We start from the raw sequence: 23,086 nt of genomic DNA, 5'->3' as shown, positions 1-23,086 counted from the left end.
AGGATACACTGCAGTTGCAGCATACATTTGTGGATCCTGAGACTATGAGCGTATCTGTGGCGATTTTAAGACTAACTTCTCTCAAAAGCAGAAAAGCTTCATAATTAATTGCCATGCACATGTTACTAGATTCCAAAATATATAAATAAAATCATCCTCTAAGGCATGCAGTTTTATAGCACTGCATTTTAAACAAAAAAAAAAAACTATCAGAAAGAAACACAGATGCATTAAAAGGTATGAAAACTCACAAAATTGTTTTCTAGAAGAATTCAAAACTATGAAGTAATTAGATGTTTAATAAGTTCTTAGACCATAATGCCACTTTTCTTCTGCTGCGGCATGCCTTAAATGAATAAAAACTCGTACAAGGCTTGGAGTTCACTGAAAGAATGTGTTACTGTACTTCAAAGAAACAGCAGGGCAGACGTTTGTCATCTGAATTGATGAAAGTAAGTGGAATGGGGCACAACACAGGAGGGGGATAGAGAAGATATAGGACCATGGATAAAAGATTATGTCATGCATCAGCAACAGCTGAAGATAAGCCTCTAAAACTAACTAGACTCATGACAACCTTTAAAACTCCAGGCACCACTAAATGTTTTATGATGCTGCAATGTATACAGTCTTCCACCACAGAACTGCACAGCATTTCTGAAAATACAGCATACACAGAAATGTGTAACAATACCGCTGCAATTAACTGAAATGAAACTGGCTGTTATGATCATTTAAATCTACATTTTTATGATTGTAAAGACAGACATCAGAATTGATTTCTGTCTGTTCTCGACATTCAGTTTTACCCCAAAACACAGGGGATCGATTTATTTTGCTTTATTTATTCCTCTAATGCTTTTTTTTTTGTATAATGAGGCAAATATTTAATTTCCTTCTTCTTCTGAGCATAAGACTGAACAGACTGTTCTTCCAAACCAACTCAGTGTGCTATATATGTAACAGTTCAAAGTACTGGTACTCATATAGTTACACTTTCCTATTCTAACTGAGCACTCAAAGCAAAGCAAAACATTCACCTATCCCTAAACACTCATGAATGTGCTGGTAGAGGGGACTGAATCACTGATCTTCTGATTAGTGGATGACCTGGTCTACCCTCCTGAGCCACAGCTACCCTATTAATTTACCATATCTCTGCACATATATATAGATACACATAAAAACATACTTACCCGCAGACTGTATTTCCAAGAGTCACCACCTGTCTCTTCCACAGCTGAAACAGTTACAAAAAATAATTATCTATTAGAAAATGTTGATCAGGAGGTGATGGCTGAGACTGCACAACAGAAACATCATATATATCATGACAAAGCGCTGAAATTAGGGATGGGTATCGAAAACCGGTTCTTGTTGAGAACCGGTTCCCACTGTTTCAATTCCTTGGAATCGTTTGCCATTTTTGCAAACGATTCCCTTATCGATTCCAGTCGCCCCGAATGACGTCACCACGTTGCGGAGCGTCGGAGCGTACCTGGCAGGAAACACGGCGCCTAAGCGGCTCAAACGCTTAAAAGTTTGTTTATACTTTACGAGAACGGATTGTCATCCGTTCAGGGCAACTTGCAATACTTGCAAAGTAGATATTTCATTAAGGGAGGAAACACTACGAATATGCAAAAGCATTTGCTCACAAAACACGCGATGAACTTAAATGAATGTCTTTAATTCCGCTCCGGACTCGTGAATCTCAACCCAGCAGCAGCAGCGGTAACGTTTGCACGTCCTTTCCCGTTAATGCGGCAGGTAAATAATCAACTAACAGTGCATATTATGTTAGCGCGATCTGCCTTATTACAAAACCTGCCATTACTGTGCATTTAGGTGACTGTGATGAGAGAGACAGACAGAGTCTGGCTGGCGCTCGCTGGCAGTTGTCGCTGCAGTCTACCGGTAGCGTCTCTTTTCAGGCCCGAATGTCACCGAGCAGTGACTAGTTTGTGGTCAAAACCTTGCAGCCATTTGCCACAGCAGATGGTAAGTGAATGTGTTTAATTGTAGGCAGGGACATTACTGGATATTCTTGTGTAATTGCTACAGAATAATTTATGTTATACTTTGTTATTGCTACAGAAGAATATTTATTTTATTATTTTACGTTTACAATTTTCCCCGGGGACCCTGTGACACCCCATTGAAGAGCCGTAGGCTGTGGATCTCTTAAGATCTCACTGTTGGGTTTGTAAGGCCATGTTACTCCTAAATTTCTATCTTGTTGAAAGAGAAGATATAAAACAGTTCTAAGCTAATCGACCTTAGTGTTCTCCTTTTTAAAAACAAGAATCGATAAGAGAATCGATAAAGAATCGAATCGTTAAACAGAATCGAAAATGGAATCGGAATCGTTAAAATCTTATCAATACCCATCCCTACCTGAAATTGCAAATGTGTTTTCTCACACACACACTCCAATATGTGGCTCTGACTGACTATAAAATTGGATTCAAATGTCAACAGACTGAACTCCCACACTGGGCCCTTGTGGTTTTAGCTTTATGAAGTGTTATGTCTGAGTGGTCAGTGTCATTACATAAAGCCTGTGAGGACACTATAATGTTTTGAAAATATATCAAGATCTCAGATGCTGCCTATAACTACAAACGCGCACCAAGAGCTATACCCTGTAAATTATGTCAATTGACAGTTTTAAGGAGAATCAAAAATAAGTATTATAAATCACAAAGTACTGCTTTAGACAAATCTGCAAACTGTCCAATTTATGGATTAAGGGTATTAATATAATATGGTGATATAATGGTAGCAATCATTTACCTAATGCTGTAGATTCTCCCTAATACATCAAAATTCAAAATACACAAAAAAGACAAAATCCATACAAGTTCAAATCTGGCAGCATATTTGTAGATGTGATATTACCAAAGCTCTCAGGGTCCTCTTCCCACATTGCTAGCTCTTCCTCTGTGAGAAGGAAGTAGTGTGAGACAAGGCGACGTCCAATCTCTGTCAATGTAGGGTGGGTGAAGAATGCCGTCTTGATTTTGTGAGCTTCCAGGCTCTCTGGTTTACTGTCTGAAGGATGGAGAGATACAATAATAAATAAATAAGGAGTCATAAGTCATCACAAACACAGACACTTCAAAATATTGTTACTTAATACAGTCCAAACATTATATCAGTACTGCCACTACAGACATTTAGTATGCAAGACTCCTAAATACAAACGAGGACTGCAAGGCAAGATCTCTTAATTTTAGGGAAGGAGCAGCTGAAGTAATCCTCAAGTGTGACTCATTTTTTGCTGTCTGCTTGTTAACTTCAAAATCGTAATACATTTTAATAATGTTTCTGGTTAAAAAAAAAAAACATTCTGCTCTGTTGCTCATTTTTTATTTTGTATTAATTTGTGCATGATTTAAGGTTACAGTAAAAGAAGAAAATTAAACAGCCTTTTAACTTCCTCATTTATCTTCTCTGTTATAGGAAAGTAAAACTGAAGCCATGACCAACTCTGACGCAACAACACAGTCAGATATTCGAATGAAACCCAGAACCTTGGATTGTTAGAATGGGAAAGTTCTTGAGTAAGGAACCCCAGAGATTATGCTAGCTGACAGAAGAAAGACCAACTGCTGTGCCATTTGCTAATGAAGCACTAGAAAGCTCAGACAGCTTGGGAAAAGAAAAAAGAAAATACATGGAGCTGCGATAAAGTACAGTGACACCGATGGCGTTATAGCCCTGTGCTATTCAAACTCACTGTCAGTGACGCATATTCAAGGGCTTGTGGCATTTCTGCTGATTTTTAAATCACAAACCTAAAATGAAATGTTTATTACCTACCTAGAGCATCATTTTAATTTTTAGTGTTATCACGTATATTTTTCAGTTTTCTCCAACCCTTCAGACTCCTCCTTCCTCACACTCACAACTTACCATCAATGTTCTTGGCGGGTTTGTAGGCATCATTCTTTACAATCATCTTGATGAGGTTCATGCACTGAACAATAAAACGCTCAAAGGTCACTCCCTCTCCTGCAGGCGTGAACACGTAGGTAACAGCAAACTCCAGGGAACGCTGGATTAGCGGTATAAATGCGCATGGATGGTATTCCAGGAAATCTAACAACTACGTGAGAGGAAGGGGTAGACAGAACACAAGGACAGATACATAAAAACAGTGGTAAATTAAAATATTTTACAGAAGAAGCTATAACAGGCCACCCTCAGAGGCAGAATGCACAACCCTATTCATGAACAAGTAATGCAGTCATTTATATCATCATAAATTAACAGACGGGTCAACTCACAACTTTAGTGTACAAAATGATGGTCTTTTCCAGCTTTTCTCTGCATGTGCTGTCTGAACCAACCTGGCGACCTGAAGCATAAAACAATCACATAGCTTTGTTACTTAAAGCAGTATTACACTAAACATATGCATGCAACATTCTTGGAACTCATTTCATTTAGATCCAAGATACCGGACTAAAAGGTAGGAAGCAGGAGCTGCATCTGCAACTCTTATTAAACTCTTATTGAAAAAAGAAAAGGAAAAAAAAAGAAACAAAGCAATAATAACAATTTTAAGAGCTTTATAATCCTGGATATTCAATGCACACATGACAAAAAGGAGGAGGAAAAAACTGAAAACCTAATCACTCTGAATTAGTCATTAGCTCTATTTATTTTGGAAGAATTTATTTAGGACGTCTTTGAGATCAGTGATGAGGTTAAAGGGGTATCAAGGTACACCGCAGAAGAAATCTCTTTCCCCATTTCCCTAGTATTTTCCACTTCAAGGCCAACCTCTTCACTGATTAAGAGATTATTACTTGCATCTGAAATAAAAATGTTTAAGATCTCAGAGCTTAGGCAGAAAAGCCTTAAAGATAAAGACTGCCTGCTAGATGACAGTGATAGCAACCTAACATTAACAGACACATCATCTCTAAAGATCCTGTGTTAGCAGTATAGTGGCATTATTTTTTATAGAGGAGTTACTCTATTTTGAAGGCAAAAAAATCAAAATTTTTAAGCAAGATCTTCAGTTTGAGGTTTTAGAAATACTCAATATAAAGGTCAGAAGAAGTCTCAAAGCCTAACAAGAAAAGCAAATAAGTAAGTGTCCGAACTCTTTATAATTTCTAATGGCCATCAATTGGTGCACTTGATTTTAGTAAACATTTACCTAATGCATATTAAAGTAACAACCACTTCTTTTAAGTCATCTTCAATGATGCTTGATATTCACTTTGTAAATTAATGTTTTAGATTAAAACAAAATAAAGCAGATATGATTTATGGCTTGGCTACCTTGTGACTGAAAGTTCCTACTGTATGTGTATGGTCTCCTCAGGTTCTCAGATTCACATTTTTGCTTCTTAAGAAATTAGAATGATTTTATATTAAAATCCAGGTCTGAATATCTTCAAACGTATCTTTTAATTCCAGTGACATCTATGCATCAAATACAATTTCATCAGCATAAAAATGGTATTCTCGTATGCGCAGAATAAACAGCAGTATGTCCAATACCTAGGGACACATTCATCAGTCAACTTGGAATATGAGTTAAAATCACTACGAGTTGTAATACACCAAAAAGAGGTGATTTTAACCGATAGTAGAAAACATAACTGACATTTTACTTATCAACAGATAGGGGAAAACCCTTTCAAGGATCTCAGACTGATGGACAAAAATTTAAAAAAAAAAAAAAAAAAAAAAAAAAATTGCTCTTATTGTCCCAAGTGAGCTAACAATGCCATTTACATCAATCGTTGCAGTACAAGGAAGACAGGAAAGAAAAGAAAGGGGGGGAAGAAAGTTGACTCTCCAGCTGAGACTTCCTTTTCTTTAAAGTCAGATGCCCACTACACCTTGCTGACCCTCTGATAATCCCATGAGTCCTTTACAAGCGCTGATGCATATAATAAAGCACAGTAATATAAAAGCTAGAAAATAAAAGACTCGCTCCCTCTGATGTAAATTTTGGCTCCATAAAACCACTCATGATTCTAGAGGCAATAAAGATGTCCTCTATAGTTTACATTCTTGCCAAACTCATTGATGAAATCAGCTCTGCCAACAACAGTCTCACACATTCCTCCAACCACTTGTGAGCATGCAAGGTCATTGTTTCCTTCAGCTTCATACACACTTAAACGTTCATCAGCATGTACTAATTTGAAATGACAAAAGCTTCACTAAAAAAGCAAAATAGGTTAATTTTGCTTTGTTTACTTTTTTGGCCACATATTCTTGACCCATACAAATTTTCAGAGCCCACTGCATTCTAACTGAATTCGTGCTCATGCCATTGTTTCTCTGATGATATGCAACAGTTGGTAATGTTAGATGCGCAAAGTCACCCACGTACTAAGGAACCAATATCTGAGCGATCAAAAATATCTTTAACTAAGCAAAGAAACATATTCGAAGAATTAAACCTTTATTCATTGTTCTTAAAAGATAAGCAGCTCAGAAAAAAAAAAAATATATGTATATTACAAGAATATAGTGACTAACAAAAATAGACAGGTGATCCGTCTTGGAGTACAAACCTCAAAGATAAAGAGTCTGACATCAGAATGGACCACAAACACTGTCCCCAAGAAACCAGTGTATATAGCTGACCTTATCAGACTGTGCAGAGCTGATATTTCTCACCACAAGCACTGAGCTGTCTTTCCGTTTCCCCTATCTGTCAGGCCAAAATACCAACAGGACCACGATCCTGTCTCCACTGCCATCAGCAGGGTGAATATTAGAACTGATAGTACTGGCTGATACTGCTAATGATATTTTTTCAACATCTGCTGCTACGGCAGATGGTGGAGTTGTGCCTGAGATTTATCTCAAACTGATTGGATGCTATGACAAACTTTTATAGAAAAGAAAAAGAGACCATAAATACCGAGATGAGAAGAAAAGTGAGCTTACGCAGCAGCCAATGAACTAAGTAGTTCCCAGTGGATAGAAATCCAGCACAAGGGCATGAGAAACCTGTTTAACTGATGGAACTGCACTGCTCAAAAAAACTTAAGGGAACACTTGATCATCACAAGAAAATCAATGGCCCCATACACAGGACTTTATGGAGGCTGGTTCTGATGGAGGTTATGACTTCAATTAGGTAAAACAGGTGGCCAACGTCCATGGTGCTGGGCTGTGAGTACAGGTCCCACTAAGGATGTTGGGACTTCATGAGTGTTGCATGTCCTTTTTCTGACAGTTTGGTCAGGAATCTGCACATTAGAAGCCATTTTGTCACCTTTTGATGAAGAGTTGGGTTGATACTGTTCTACAACCCTGTCCTACTTTCCTGAAACTGCTGGGAAACAAAGCGTGCTTTCTTCCAACACCATGTACTGGCTCCATGTACATTCTGGAGGAGCTAGACTACTTGTGCAACCTGAATGGGCTGCACCTGAATGGGCTTATGCTATCAGTAGTGCAAGGACTAGGACTTGCTCAAAGAAAAACTAGAGAAAAAAGTCAAGACAGATAAGATCAATGGTCACCTCCAAAATCATTCCCATTTTGGATATTGTCTTGGATGTTGCCCTTTCTGTGCCTCTGGTACTTTCAAACAGCTAAAATGGATTCAAAATTGTTTGTGCTTCCTAACTGTGCATGAAGTTTAACTGACTTTGTGGTATGTAATGATAATGTGTTCCCCTATTTTTAAGCAGTGTACACTGTAGGGACGAAGATCATTTGCTGTAGTTCTAGTTAACAAGAAAGTCCCTGCTTTTTAAATGTAAACACTCCGGACCCTTCCCATTTTACAATTTATTTACACAATAGCTAAAGAATAAGTTAACTCTAGTATTAAGGAGGAAATATTAGTATTCATGGTTTATTGTCCACAGAGCCAGAAACTTTTTATTACCAAACAGAAAATAATGGAAAAATGCACATTTCTGCCAAAGAAGCAACAGGCTTTTTGTCTGCTGATCACAGACTAATCGCGAACAATCGTGTAGTCACACCTCACAGGCCCATCGTGATCCAGATGAAAGAAAACCAAAAAGAGGTCTTTGGAGATTAGTAGCTAGAATAATGTGGCCCAAAATTGCAAATACCTTCCACCAAAAGGAGACCCCACTCAAAGGTTGTGATTAGGTAAAACACAGGATAGATTCCACTCACCCTCAGGTTGTTTTGAGCAGCACTTTTGAAACTCATTAAATACACTATTAAATAGCAATGTTGGCTTGTTGAGTTTAAAGTTTGTGATTCCAAGTGAAAGAAATACAGTTTTAAATTCAACTGCTGCTCAGAACCAGAATATAAAACTCTAGGTCAGGAAAAAAACCACACAGTAAAGAACTATCATCACACCTAAAACAACATAATATCAAGGAAAAGAGGCAAAGAATAGGATAGGAGTGGCTGATAGGTGGGATTATGTCATACTTTTTTTTATACTTTGATCTTATGTTCACATGCACACGCACATGATTTTCAAAGTCGATTCATGATGTATTTTACTTTTTTCCTCAAGACATAAAATATTCATAGATTAGGACGTCTTTAATCCAAACTATTTTTTTAATTTAAAAAAAAACAAAACCTTGTAATTAGACATGTTCCAATACTTCAGAATATAAATTAATGAAAAACAAGGCCCGTTAGGATGACTCTCTCTGAACTTTTCATTTTCAATTCGACCACCTAACTTCAGAAATCAGAAATTATCGGAGACTTTTCAGGAAATGCCTTCTGCATGCACTACATGAAGCACCACTAACACGTTTACTGGAGTGTGAAGCCTACAATCATATACTTAAGGAAAAAGAAAGCAACATATACTCACAGCATTCCAAGAACTGTTTTAGCCTTTCAAACACTGCATTCAGGAAGCCCTAAAAAGGAAGAGAGGGTGAAATAAAGTTTAATCTCTGACATTTTTGCATTTGAATCACTGATGATTGCTTCATTAGTATTGCCCAAGAGGAGATATACTGACAAGGGAATAACTTTTGGTATTTATGTAGGTGGGGAAGCTTGCAGCTTTACTCAGGAGTATATATATGTATATATATAAAAATAAAAGTGCCAGCTACTCTGTATGAAAGAGAATCAATTTTCTGTAGCCTGGAATAGTCATGGCTTAGCATGGGAAATTAGATGATAGATGGAGACACAACTGTTTAGTTCTCCAATAATGTGCAGCCATGAGGTCAACAGCAGTGGCATTAATCACGCATTCAGCCAACACAGTCTAGTCAACAACTAAAGGTCCTAAAAAGAGTGAGTGAAGAAACGGGGGGGTCACAAGTGGAGCACAGAAGACAGTGTGGAAAATTACAGAGAACACGGTTCACAGCAAGCGTTCGCTATGCTCATGGTAGGATTTAGACAGAGGGGTATAGGCAAGGTGCATGGGGGGGATATCAAAATGGAGCATGTAGGAAATTACAAACTGCGAAAAGGGGATGCAAAATAATTTCAATCAAATCAGTCATGTCAAAAAATATTCTAGAACTAAAGAGGAAGGGAAATGAGGCTAATAGTAATGCCAGGGAAGAATGCACAAGGATGAGGAGAAAAGCAAACAAATGTCAGCAAAATGAACAGATGGAAAATGGATACACAGTGATAGTCATCAAATGGGTATGTCAGCAGTACTGTGAGAAGTAGGAGATGAAAAAGGCAGATGAGTGTCAAATAGGCTAGTTCGCTTTGAGAAAAGATCTAAGGGAAAAGCAGTGAGTGGCAATTTAAGTAGTGAATGTTTTAGCTCTGTGATCAAGTATATGGGCACAGACCAGTTTTACAATGGCACAAGTGAATGTGCCTTTTTTGATGCATAACTTTCTGGAATGGAGTGACACCCAGATGCTGGAAAGCTCCTGGATGTTATTCATCCAGCTTTAGTGTTTTTTGTCTATGTCGAACAAGCTCTATTGAAATTCTATTGCGTCCTCACTCTTTTAGTGATTGTTTGACAATCAAGCTAGGAAGATTATCAACTGCAAAATGAGTTTTAAAATTCATCACTGTGGCAGCCTGTGTGCAGAGTGACAATGTTCTTTATTCTTAGAGACAGTATTTTCCAACTCACTGCAGTTCTGCAATAATGCAGCCACTGTGGTGAGAAGAAAACAAACTTAATCTTTTCAGAATGCTCATGCCATGTGTAAAGAGATTCATTGTAAAACAGCTTTTTAACGGGACCGCAAGTACGAACTCCATAAACGATGCCATAGGGCTGTGACACACTAAGCAGAGTTCAGGGGAAGTGCCAACTTAGAACAGATGGCTGCACAGCTCATTCTTCTGAAAATGTGGAATCTGAATACACTGGACACTAGAATCAATGGCATATAGTAATGTGCAAAAGTATCAGTCCACCGCTTTGTTCCTTTAAATTTTGCTCAGGAAATGGGAACAGCAAAGTATTAAAACATGTACACAAATGGAAATGTAGTCTATAAGGCAAAAAAGGGAGTTTGCACACTTCTAATGAGCTTGAAGGTCAACATTGGGATGACCACATTTATTCTCCAACACATTTACATTTACAACATTTATGCAAGTTTTCTTACAGTCTTCAAGTAGTTTTAAGGGACAGTTCTCGAGCTTCTTAGAGGACATTTAAAGCTTTCTTTGGATGTTGGCTGCCTTTTGTTCCATTCTATGTCCGTTTTATCACACATTGCTTCAATGATGTTGAGGTCTGGGCTCTGGGGAGGCCAATCTAGGATGAATGGTGTTCCATTGTTCTTATACACCAAACTGGTTTTTATATAGTTCTTTCCTAATCCACTTAAGTGCTCAATCTGCTTCATTCGCCCACTTATACATGCACTTTTTCAATCCTTTTCTACCCAAGCGCTTTCTATCTAACACCCCACTCACACTCCAATGAACAAATCGGGGAGCAACTTGGGGTCAGTATCTCACCCAAGGATACTTATCATACAGACTGGAGCAACCAGGCATTAAACCACTAACCTTACGATTAACACATTACCAGGAGGCAAGGAGATTCTATGCAGGTATACTTTTACTACATTGGCAGTGTGTTTAGGATAATCCCCATGCTGAAGAATGAAGCTATTGCCAACCAACAACATTTTCCAGATAGTATTTGACGGTGGATCCTCCACAAAGCCTGCACTGTGTTTTACTGTACACACTCACTGCTGTACCTCTCTCGGTCTCCCCTGTAGATACTGACAACAATCTGAACTAAAAAATTTCAAGTTCACATTTATCACTCCATAAGACCTGTTGCCACTTACGCAAGAACTCATTTTCAGTACAGTTCTTGTGTAATTTGTCATACCTCAAACCTTTTCTGCCTATTTCCCTTCCTTTTGAATGGCTTCTTGATTATCACCCCTCAACCGAGACCATATTTGTTGAGGCTTCAGTGAAAAGTAGATGGATCAGCTGAAAGGTCAGCTCCATTTCTCAGGTTTCAGTTTTAGGCCTGACACTTCTTTTATCATCCACTTGATCCAGTTTTTTGTTTATTTGGTTTTAGGGCACTGCACACCATGCCATGACATACCATGTTTTCAGCTAATTGTTCTTTGGGAATCACCTTATTGGTGCAAAAATATTCGTTTGTCATCTTTTGGGGGGGGGGGGGGGGGGGGGGGGGGGTTATGCACTGAACTAAATAAATGGGAACAAATTATGTGCTTTCAGTAAAAGATACAATTTAAAATTTGTTCTTCGCTATCCTGTCTGTCATGTGTAGACACAACACTAGTTGATCCCTTGAATTAGTTTTTTTTTTAATGCTTGAATGATTCATGGGTCAGTGTTAAGTGGCTTTAACAAAAATACTTCCTCTGAAAATGTTCAAGGACTGGACTGGACTGAAAATGAACAAAAAAGAAAGTGTCCACAGAAAAACTTTCAGAGACCTTCACAAAGCCTGCAGAACTATTGCTCAATACCGCTTTGTTTTGCTCCTTGGAAGGAAAAACAAATGCACACTATTGTATGAGGAGACTCTCCGTGAATCGCTACCTTATCGTGGTGGAGCGGTTTGTGTGTCCCAGGGATCGCAGGGGCTATGTTGTCTGGGGGCTTTTGCCCCCTGGTAGGGTCTCCCATGGCAAATTGGTCCTGGGTGAGAGACCAGACAAAGAGCGATTCAGAAGACCCTTATGAAGAGAACATCGAGGGAACAGTTTACCCTGCCCGGGATAGGGTTACCGGGGCCCCGCCCTGGAGCCAGGCCCAGGGAGGGTGCCCAAGGGGAGCGTCTGGTGGCTGGGCCTTAGTCCATGGGGCCCGGCCGGGCACAGCCCGAAGAGGAGACATGGGCCCATCCTCCCGCAGGCCCACCACCAGCAGGAGGCGCCATAGGGGTCGGGTGCATTGTGTGCCGGGCGGAGGCCTGGAGCGGAGGCCCTGACGGAGGCCAGGAGCGGAGGCCCTGGCGGACTGATCCCCGGCTGCCAAGACTGGCAATAGGGACATGGAATGTCACCTCTCTGGTGAGGAAGGAGCCTGAGTTAGTGCGTGAGGTTGAGAGGTACCGGCTAGATATAGTCGGGCTCACCTCTACGCATGGCTTGGGCTCTGGAACCAGTCTCCTGGAGAGGGGCTGGACTCTGTCTCAGTCTGGAGTTGCCCCTGGTGAGAGGCGGCGGGCTGGGGTGGGTATTCTAATGTCCCCTCGCCTTGCTGCCGGTATGTTGGGGTTTTTCCCGGTGGATGAGAGGGTTTGTTCCCTGCGCCTCAGGGTCGGGGAACGGGTCCTGACTGTCATCTGCGCTTATACGCCGAGTGGCAGTTCAGAGTACCCAGCCTTCTTAGAGTCCCGGGGGGGTGCTGGAAGGTGCCCCACCTGGAGACTCTGTTGTCCTGCTGGGAGACTTCAATGCTCACGTGGGTAACGACAGCGAGACCTGGAGGGGCGTGATTCGGAGGAACGGCCTCCCTGATCTGAATCCGAGCGGTGTTTTGTTATTGGACTTCTGTGCAAATCACAGTTTGGCCATAACGAACACCTTGTTCGAACATAAGCGTGTCCATAAGTGCACGTGGCACCAGGACGCTCTAGGCAGCAGGTCGATGATCGATTTTGTAATCGTATCACCAGACCTGCAACCATATGTTCTGGACACTCGGGTAAAGAGAGGGGCTGAGCTGTCAACTGATCACCACCTGGTGATGAGTTGGATCAGGTGGCGGGGGAGGACAATGGACAGACCCAGTGCACCTAAACGCGTAGTGAGGGTGTGCTGGGAACGTCTAGCAGAGGCCCCAGTCCGCGAGATCTTTAACGCACACCTCCGGCAGAGCTTCAACAGCATTCCGAGGGAGACTGGGGACATTGAGTCCGAATGGACCATGTTCAGCGTCTCCATCGCCGAAGCTGCTGCATTGAGCTGCGGCCGCAAGGTGGTTGGTGCCTGCCGTGGTGGTAATCCCCGAACCAAATGGTGGACACCAGAGGTGAAGGGAGCCACCAGGCTGAAGAAGGAGTCCTATCGGGCTTGGTTAGCCTGTGGGACTCCGGAGGCAGCCGACAGGTATCGACAGGCAAAGCGGAATGCGGCTCGGGCAGTGGCTGAAGCAAAAACTCGGGTGTGGGAGGAGTTCGGAGAGGCCATGGAAAAAGACTTTCGGACTGCCTCGTAGAGATTCTGGCAAACCGTCAGGCGTCTCAGGAGGGGAAAGCGGTGCTCTACCTGCACTGTGTATAGTGCTGGCGGAGCGCTGCTGACGTCGACTGAGAAAATTGTCAGGCGGTGGAAGGAATACTTCGAGGACCTCCTTAATCCCACTGACACGTCTTCCGAGGAGGAAGCAGAGTCTGGGGATGAGGGGAATGACCCGCCAATTTCCGGGGGCGAGGTCACTGAGGCAGTTAAACAACTCCTTGGTGGCAGAGCCCCTGGTGTTGATGAGGTCCGCCCCGAGTTCCTGAAGGCTTTGGACGTTGTAGGGCTGTCCTGGTTGACACGCCTCTACAATGTTGCGTGGAGATCAGGGGCAGTACCCCTGGACTGGCAGACCGGGATGGTGGTCCCCATCTTTAAGAAGGGAGACCGGAGGGTGTGTTCCAACTACAGGGGGATCACACTCCTCAGCCTCCCTGGGAAAGTCTATGCCAGGGTGCTGGAAAGGAGAGTTCGTCCGCTAGTCGAACCTCGGATACAGGAGGAACAATGCGGTTTTCGTCCTGGTCGCGGAACACTGGACCAGCTCTTTATCCTCTCAAGGATACTTGAGGGTGCATGGGAGTTTGCCCAACCAGTCTACATGTGTTTTGTGGACTTGGAGAAGGCATTCGACCGTGTCCCTCGGGGTGTCCTGTGGGAGGTGTTGCGGGAGTATGGGGTGTCTGGCCCATTGCTACGGGCCATTCAATCCCTATACAACCGCTGCAAGAGTTTGGTTCGCATTGCCGGCAATAAGTCGGACTCATTCCCGGTGGGTGATGGGCTCCGCCAGGGCTGCCCTTTGTCACCGGTTCTGTTGATAATTTTTATTGACAGGATTTCTAGGCGCAGCCAAGTGGCGGAGGGCTTTCACTTCGGTGGCCTCAGAATCTCATCTCTGCTTTTTGCGGATGATGTGGTTCTGTTGGCTTCATCGGGTGAAGGCCTCCAGCTCGCACTGGAACGGTTCGCAGCCGAGTTTGAAGCAGCGGGAATGAGGATCAGCACCTCCAAATCTGAGGCCATGGTTCTCAGCCGGAAAAGGGTGGAGTGCCCACTCCGGGTCGGGGATGAGTTCCTGCCTCAAGTGGAGGAGTTCAAGTATCTCGGGGTCTTGTTCGCGAGTGATGGGAGAAGGGAGCCGGAGATCGACAGACGGATTGGTGCTGCGGCCTCAGTGATGCGGACGCTGCACCGGTCCGTCGTGGTGAAGAGGGAGCTGAGTGTAAAAGCGAAGCTCTCAATTTACTGGTTGATCTACGTCCCTACCCTCACCTATGGCCACGAGCTGTGGGTAGTGACCGAAAGAACGAGATCGCGGATACAAGCGGCAGAAATGAGCTTCCTCCGAAGGGTGGCTGGCCTCTCCCTTAGAGATAGGGTGAGAAGTTCGGCCATCCGGGAGGGGCTCAGAGTAGAGCCGCTGCTCCTCCACATCGAAAGGAGCCAGTTGAGGTGGTTCGGGCATCTGACAAGGATGCCTCCTGGGCGCCTCCTGGGTGAGGTGTTCCGGGCATGTCCCACCGGGAGGAGGCCCCGGGGCAGACCCAGGACACGCTGGAGAGATTATATCTCTTGGCTGGCCTGGGAACGTCTTGGTGTTCCCCCGGATAAGCTGGAGGAGGTGGCTGGGGAGAGGGAGGTCTGGGCTTCTCTGCTTAGGCTGCTGCCCCCGCAACCCGGCCTCGGATAAAGCGGATAAAGCGGATGAAGATGGATGGATGGATGTATGTATGTATGTATGTATGTATGTATGAGGAGAACAAAAAATTAATCTCTATATTCAATGAGCACTACAGCAAGACCAACTAACCAAGCCTTTTAGGATCATTCTATGTAAAGTCAATCAGTTCCTGACTACTTCAAAAGTGGCTGTTTTTTTTTTTTGTATAACAACTTTTGTATATTTAATGAAACAATGCAGAATTATAACACCAAGCTATGAATGGGTTGAATTTTTGTTGTATTTCGTTTTTCTTATTTTCTGAGTATTTTTGAGCCCTCATAACTTCATAAGTAGAAAACATAGTTAAAACTGAGTGACACAGCTTTTTTTTGGTTCATAGCTATTGTTTGGTAATAACAATGTCTGAGCAAAACAGCACAAAGTTAATGTCTAGAATGTAGACTCACAGGAATTAGTTTATCTGTTACTGATCACTTAAAAGAGGAAAAAAAAATATTCAAGGGTTACAGTTTTATTAATACGTGAGGCTCAATCAACCTAAGTTATAGCATATGAAAGGTATCCTTTATACCCATAATATCAGGCTCATCTTATAGCATGATACTTATTATTTTGTTATAGAACATTTGACACACATCAGCTATCAAAATCAATGAAGCAACTCAAGCAACCCAGTAACCTACAGACACTTTACTTTAGTTCCTGACAGAAACATGACCTTGAAAGGGAACTGGAAATTAGATCATGCAATATGAATTAAAAGGGTTTTCTTCATCATCACACCCATCATCAAAGGAAGAGCAAAATGAGAGGTGACAACTCATCAAATTCTTCAAGAACTAATCAATATATAAAAGAGCATGACACATCCATAAACAATCACAACTCTCTGACAAACTTAAATAAAAAACATGGAGCTAGGGCTGTTCGATATAACGATATATATCGGATGACGATAGAAAAACGTCTATCGTTTCATTTTACGCTATCGTTTGTTTCGTGGTGTCGCAAAATAAACTGTTTACGGCAATATTTTTTCATCATTTTGATGGTCACTGTAGTGGCTATATTAATTTCTTAAAGTTCTCTCTTTCTCTTATATTTAATATAACCACACTACGGACGGACAAGCGCTTGTTTTTTATGCGTTTTCGTTAGCAACAACGACGGTAAAACCACGGCGTGTCCGCTTGTTTATTTTCCACATAAACCTTTCACAATAAAGCTCAAGATCCTGTTGAGGCTTTTCAAAATAAAACGAGTCACGTGAAAGATGCAGAGTATTAACGGATGAGAAGCAAAAAAGAGCCGCCAGGTGCTAAAAAAATAAACCTTAGACTCAAACGTTAGAACAGACTTTTCTCCGCAGCACGCTGTGTAATAAATACTCACAAAGAAAACGGCGGCCGTTACAACTTACGTCTAAAAATGTATAGTTCCATGCATCAGTTAAAACACTCGACTCCAGGTACACGACGCCCAGCTGGAAACACTTCACGCAAGTCGAGATGCCCGAGATTCACAGAATTTACAGGAAATGTTACATTTTTGTAATTTATATCGTTATATCGACGATAGATGTCTTAATATCGGGATATGAGATTTTGGTCATATCGCACAGCCCTACATGGAGCAGTCGCTAAAACATTCAAAACAATTTAAATGAGATTCCTGTTACTAGATAAAAATTAAAAAATACTGGCAAATGCCAGTGCTACCCCTCAGCCTTCTAATAGACACACCTATGACATCAATTGAAACTCCTCAGTGCACTTATTCTTGAATTATCACACTCACAAACTTGCGTGTCCATGCCGCTCGCCGGCATGGTAGTGACAATTCCCCATCAGTCTTTTCGGCTGAGGGGTAAAAAGCTTAACATATGGCAAAAGAGTGAATAACTAACAAGTTTTCTATTTAGAAAAGAGGTTACTTTCTTAATTTCTATATTGATTTAAGAGACATTACCCACTCTGAATCAGCTAATTTTTTCCCCAACATTAACTTTCAGTTATGTCCAATAAAAAGAAAGGAATAAAATGTTGGAAAAAGGAAATGTATTCCTTTGTCTCCAAACAATCAAGGGCCTGACTCAGATTCACTGCAATCACTCTCAGACAGCTTTTCAAATAATTGCCATTGCAGATAATAATAATTGTCATTGTCAACACATTGCAATCAGTGTGAGACAGTCTGCTCCAATAAGCACAACTTGGCTATGACGCATCTCTGTGCAACAGGGAAGTCGACTCAAATGGTTGCCAACTGGTTGTATTCCGGTTATATTCCTATATAAAAGCAAGACTGCTGAGTGCCCATATCATTCTGTAGATAACTCTCCATCCAACGCAGCTACATCACTATCAGAGGTGGGAATTCTCTTTCAGATCTACAAGACTCTGGCTGGACTCTAAATGTAAGTAATTAATGTGGTAGTTAATGTGAATTTCTGCGTATGTAGACGGCAACAGGTTTGCAACAGATTAGCAAATTTTACTCATCACGAGCAGACTGCGTGTAATTGCAAATTTGACCCCATTCAATCGCAATCTTATAACAGACTGATAGGAGACTGACTACATCTTCTTGCCATTTTATTGCTATATTGATGCACCAAAGTCTCTTTCAAGACTGCACGTCACTGCAAGTAGTTGCAGACCTGGTCCCCATCTTTTCAGCAATCATTTGAAAGGCAAAAAGATCATTGCGCACAATGGCAATCCTTTTCGTCATGTCAGTTTCAAAACACTGTTTTTCCTAGTGTAAATACAGCATTAAACAGTTTAAGATAGTTACTCTGTGCTTAGTCATATTGGCATTATGTTGCTTACTTGTTTCTATGAGCACCTTCAATTTCACAATCCACAAGTGAGAGAAAGCCTAATTATTTATTTAAAAGATTAAACAACTTCTTACAGTGCACACTTGGAGCCTAATATTAATATGTTTATATAACTTGATTTTAACATAGTGACTTATATGAAATTTCCCCTTGTGGGACTAATAAAGGTATATAAATCAATCAATCAATCAATCAATCAATCAATATTAAGACATGGTTGCCTAAGTAGATTCAAGGTAGGCATATTCCTGTGTTTATTCAGCACCAGGAGAATGACAACAACTATTAAAGTAGTAATTACTAAGAAAAGCAACAATGTAAATTAAATATGAAATATTTACTTTAAAACACTACAATGAGCTGGAATAACCAGTGAAAGCTTGAGGCAAACATCCGTTTAATGAAAATATTGTGACCATCTTATAACCTTCAGCCTGGAGGCTAAGTTGTCGTCTCATTAGTGGAGAAACAGGGCACAGTAAACATTTTTTTTTTCTGTCATAAAAATGTCCTTGCTATCTACAAGCATAAAAAAGCAGGAAAAAACAAATAAAGCAATAAAAATCAGAAATGACAGAAACATAACAGCAGAAGCACAAAGATGGAAAAGCACAACAACAACTGAGCACACTTTTAATGTTAATGACTCGTTGACCTTTCGTGACGACTTCCATTGTATCAAAGACAAAAGGACAAACTGAATTCCCCTTTGGCAACTAACATTTATTTTTAATTTTCAGTTGTTCTGGCTTTAATAGATTGACAGAACCTATATGTATGTATATCATAAATTAGTTATAGCCAGCAATTCTGGATAGCTTCAAGCATATCTTTAATGTCAAAGTTGTTACTGATTGCCTTTACTTTCACAGAGTGCAACAACATATGACCCGCACCTCCAATCTAATCTCCTTAATTGGAAACCCTGACTCCAAATAGCTTTTGGTGAAGTCATTAACACAGAGGTTCACTAACATTTTCCAGCCTGTACCATAGATGATTACTCAGTGCTTTCAAAAAAGACCAGAGAACAAAACTACAACAGTTTGGGACCTGTCAATTTACTCACACTGTGTATGAATATGTAACAAATGTACATTTTACTACGAGTTAAAATTCACAGACAATAAACAAAAACAGAGAAGTTTTGAAATTGCAGCAGACTACGTGTTGTTTTGTTGTTTTTTTAATGAAAAATCTCACGAGGTCACATCTGTCCGAGGCTATACTGTTATTTATTTCAGCCTACAGGTTATACCAGTGCTGGCATCCACTAGGTGACCCTGATACAGCATACATCCAGGAAAATAAGAAATACTGCTGATCACAGTTTTACATAGAATTCATTTATGTTCTTTTCACTTGCCTACATATACAGTATAGCAATTTCAGGTAAAAAAAAATTTCAGACACTCAAGAGCACTTACCTTCACTAAGCCTAAAGGTTTATATCTATTTTTTCACAGATAATTTAGTCCTAAGTGCATTCAATTTGCTATACTGAAAAGGTTATCTGATAAAAAAAAATAATTATCACCAGTATGGTTAGCAGCATTGTAGGACTGCACAATGTGCTCAAGATACAATTCGTTTAGGCACAGAACAGCTAAATGCACCAAAATGTTTTCCGTTTTATTTTGGTACTTAAAATACATTAAAATTCCAAGCATGAATTCTCTTGGCTAAAATCAAATTCAAAAAGCATTAATCCTTTAAAAAATAACCAGTAACAAGGTTTATCAATTATTCTTGTTCAGCATTCATTATTATTCTTTCACCAAACAGGAGTACTCAGAATATGAAACTGGAGTTCAAAGAATTGGGACAGTTTGTGCAAATGATTCCATTAACTCTGAACTATGAGGAAACCAAAGCCCTATCCAGGCACATGCTAAAGATTTTTTTTAAACCAGATTTAAACTAAATTGAATTAACAGTTTCATGCAGTCGAACTTTCTTCACACTAGGAGTGAGAGAAGAGCTCCTGACTCTTTGAACCGAGACAAGGCTCAAGGCACTTTCAATCATCGTGGCCATCCATATTTTGCACGCTGTGATTGGAGTCGTTTTTGACCCAAAACACCAACAGAAAAATATCAGCTTTTCCAAAATATGAGAGGTTCTAAAGCAGCCACAGCTGAAATAACTTGAGACTCACCATTACTTCCATATTCTGTTGCGGCTCTTGAAATCCATGGACTGTCAGTTTGCGAAGCACTAAAAGGAGCATAAAAACATCACTATGCAGGATTTTCACTAATTAAAAATTAACTATATTCAACATCTCCTCATAATTTGTGTTTCACAAAGTAGCTGCATATATTAATAGTTCCATGTTTGCATGTCCAATTACCTATGTTTTTAATCAAATGGTGGGATCATAACGATTATATTACCATGTTGTGCTAATAGGTGACTGCATATCTTTGCATGATAATGCAGGTTTGTGGCATTCGTGCATGTGTCTGGGCAAGTGTTGCTACCTTTAAGAGACAGCAGTGTCCTCTCCAGCGAGCTGAGTGCCGCAGCCTCATCTCTGGCGTAGATCTGCTGGAGGAAGCAGTCTGTGTGATGGCTCCACAGGGAGCATGCAAAGCTGTAGATGCCCGATGCCAGCTGTCAACATACACATTAACATTTTGGTCAGGCACACCTGGGTTAATCTGGGTCTCGAAAGCATTTGAGGTCATTTCACTCAACATAAATGCGTAAGAAATTCTGGGCTAATATGAGTGTAGCTTTGTACAAAAGCCTACTTTTGTTTTTATTTGCCTGTTTTTTATTGTTTATTGGTTTATTAACATTAAAAATATCCCTTCAGCACACCATCTTTGATCACTTTGCCAGTAAATTAATGTGACCACAGGTAAACATCGGCCACTGACATCAGTAAATGTCATTTTATTTGTTGATATGGTGACAAGGTCGGTGTTGACGAGCGGCCATTAAATCGGCGCGTCCCTACATGTAACATCAGAAACTCAATTGCTGGTGATACACTCAAACAAACAGGAAGGAAAGATTGACCTGTGAATAACAGGTCTAATTTAGCTCCAAATGAACTTCCAATTATAGTCTCAGCCATAGTATTATTTGGGCTCAAACAAATTACACTTGTCCCCCCCATAAGAGCAACCTCCTGTAGATGCAAAACAAGATCATCAAAGGCAGATAAAAGCACTCAGTTCTATCAGCCAAGTGGGAGAATGTCTGCTTAAAACAACCAATAAATCAGCAAAAGGAACAAAGTGCTGAATTTTTTAAACGGGGGGGGGGGGGGGGACTCTAAACATTAAATCTCATTAACTATTCAAATAGTGAATTGACAATAACATTGCAGTGGGGTAACAGTCATTTAATAAGTGTTTGCTATTTGATTAAGTTAAACAAGACACCCACATTAAAATTAGTCTGTGGAAAATTGTGAACACCATATATCAAACAAGGAAAGCAAGCAACTTCTAGCCAGAGGAACTGTGCGCTCTTGGTAACACTCAAGAGTCAAGTGGGAAAAATCTGAGAATCAGTGGTTAAGTTGATGTTCGGCTGTTCAAAGAGAAATCCCTACTTTGACAGCACAGCATAGGCTTTGATATATTCTTTAGAGAAACCGCAAGATTGGCAAGTTTCTTCTTTGGAGAGATTTTTCTACAGCTTGTCGTTTTCCATTCCTCAGATCCCAGACTAATCCAACCCATGGAGCCTAAAAGTGATGAGCCAAGTTCGGAAAACAACCTCATATTGTTCTCATGACTTCCTCAGTCTTGGTGTTTCAGTAGACTGATAAGCTATTGTTTATATGGGTTTTTACATTCATTACATTCTGTGAATGCACAACAGGTAAATCGCATCAAAGCGTCAACACACAGTTTTCCAAATCTTACAGACATTCAAAAAAAATAAGAACCTACTCCAGTCCACAGGTGCACTGTAGTCTACCTTCTAATCCCCCTTTTTATTCCTCACTGTGCTACATCTGTGCAAAAAAAATAAACAAAAAACAGTACATCCTTGCCGTTTGCATTTTCTACCCCATCAATCAAAAAGAACATAAAAAAAATTAAAAACTATCAAGGTGCCTTTAAGTATAGGTCTGTAAGGTCCTAAGGTGAACCTAATTTCTGAATTAGTCCTCTCCCTAATGGCCCTCTAACACTACAATGATACTTTTAATCTTTCACGCTGCCAAACTAAACAGGAGCCCAATGACATAAGCAGCGTTACCAGTCTTAGAATTACTATCCAATTACTATCCGAGAATATAATTACAGCATAAGCAAAATGTTTGTATGAATAAGTACACACATGATTATGAGAAGAAGAGAGGAGGAGGAGAGGAGAGGAGAGGAGAGAAGAGAAGAGGAGGAAGAGAGGAGATTCAGTGTCAAAGTCATCAGTGTATCATTAAATGAGTTCACTGTTTAATGGGGCTCAGGCTGCCTTTGTTTCTTGTGTTGCCTAAGGGCAGAAATTTTGGCATACAGGATGCCTCTGCCTGGCATCCAACTATTTGGTCTCAGCCACTGCTCTCATGTCCCTTTCACCCTCTGTTGGTCTCCATCTTCCCTCTGCTTGATCATCTCATTCCTCTAAAATCCTTCTCTCCTCAAATGGCCTCTTTTTTTTTTTTACTCAAATTTAAATCAAGCATGAAAGAAAAATGTTGTATAATGTACGCTGTATTCACCAGAAATACCAGAAACACCAGAAATACTTACTGAAAAGTTCATTTGTCTCAACGCAAAATCAACACAGACACAGAAGCGCTGATAACCATTTCTAAACAAGTCAACCATGCTTGAGTCATGTGTGACAAGGGAATATTTTTACTATAAATCTTGTGTTTAACATGCTTCTAACAGAAGCTAAACAGCATCTCCTAGAGACAAAACCTAAAACTGAAAAAAAAACAAAAAAACGCAAGTCTCAGGA

The 23,086-nt window shown here is 40.6% G+C and overlaps 1 protein-coding gene across 1 annotated transcript in view; it reads right to left on the bottom strand.

Annotated features, from left to right (window-relative positions):
- The window catches only part of ipo11 (importin 11), a 118,901-nt gene that overhangs the window by 77,758 nt on the left and 18,057 nt on the right, over positions 1 to 23,086 (bottom strand). The window contains exons 6-12 of the mRNA XM_003446075.5: positions 20,638 to 20,770; positions 20,313 to 20,371; positions 8,807 to 8,855; positions 4,293 to 4,363; positions 3,919 to 4,111; positions 2,902 to 3,054; positions 1,197 to 1,240 (exon numbers count right to left, since the gene is read on the bottom strand). Of these exons, the coding sequence (XP_003446123.1) occupies positions 1,197 to 1,240; positions 2,902 to 3,054; positions 3,919 to 4,111; positions 4,293 to 4,363; positions 8,807 to 8,855; positions 20,313 to 20,371; positions 20,638 to 20,770 (702 nt within the window). The remainder of the gene's footprint in view (positions 1 to 1,196; positions 1,241 to 2,901; positions 3,055 to 3,918; positions 4,112 to 4,292; positions 4,364 to 8,806; positions 8,856 to 20,312; positions 20,372 to 20,637; positions 20,771 to 23,086) is intronic.

This window comes from Oreochromis niloticus, linkage group LG12 (genome assembly GCF_001858045.2).
Source record: "Oreochromis niloticus isolate F11D_XX linkage group LG12, O_niloticus_UMD_NMBU, whole genome shotgun sequence".
NCBI classification, from domain to species: domain Eukaryota; kingdom Metazoa; phylum Chordata; class Actinopteri; order Cichliformes; family Cichlidae; genus Oreochromis; species Oreochromis niloticus.
The sequence above is the reverse complement of the archived record's forward strand: the minus strand, read 5'-3'. Positions and strand labels throughout refer to the sequence as shown.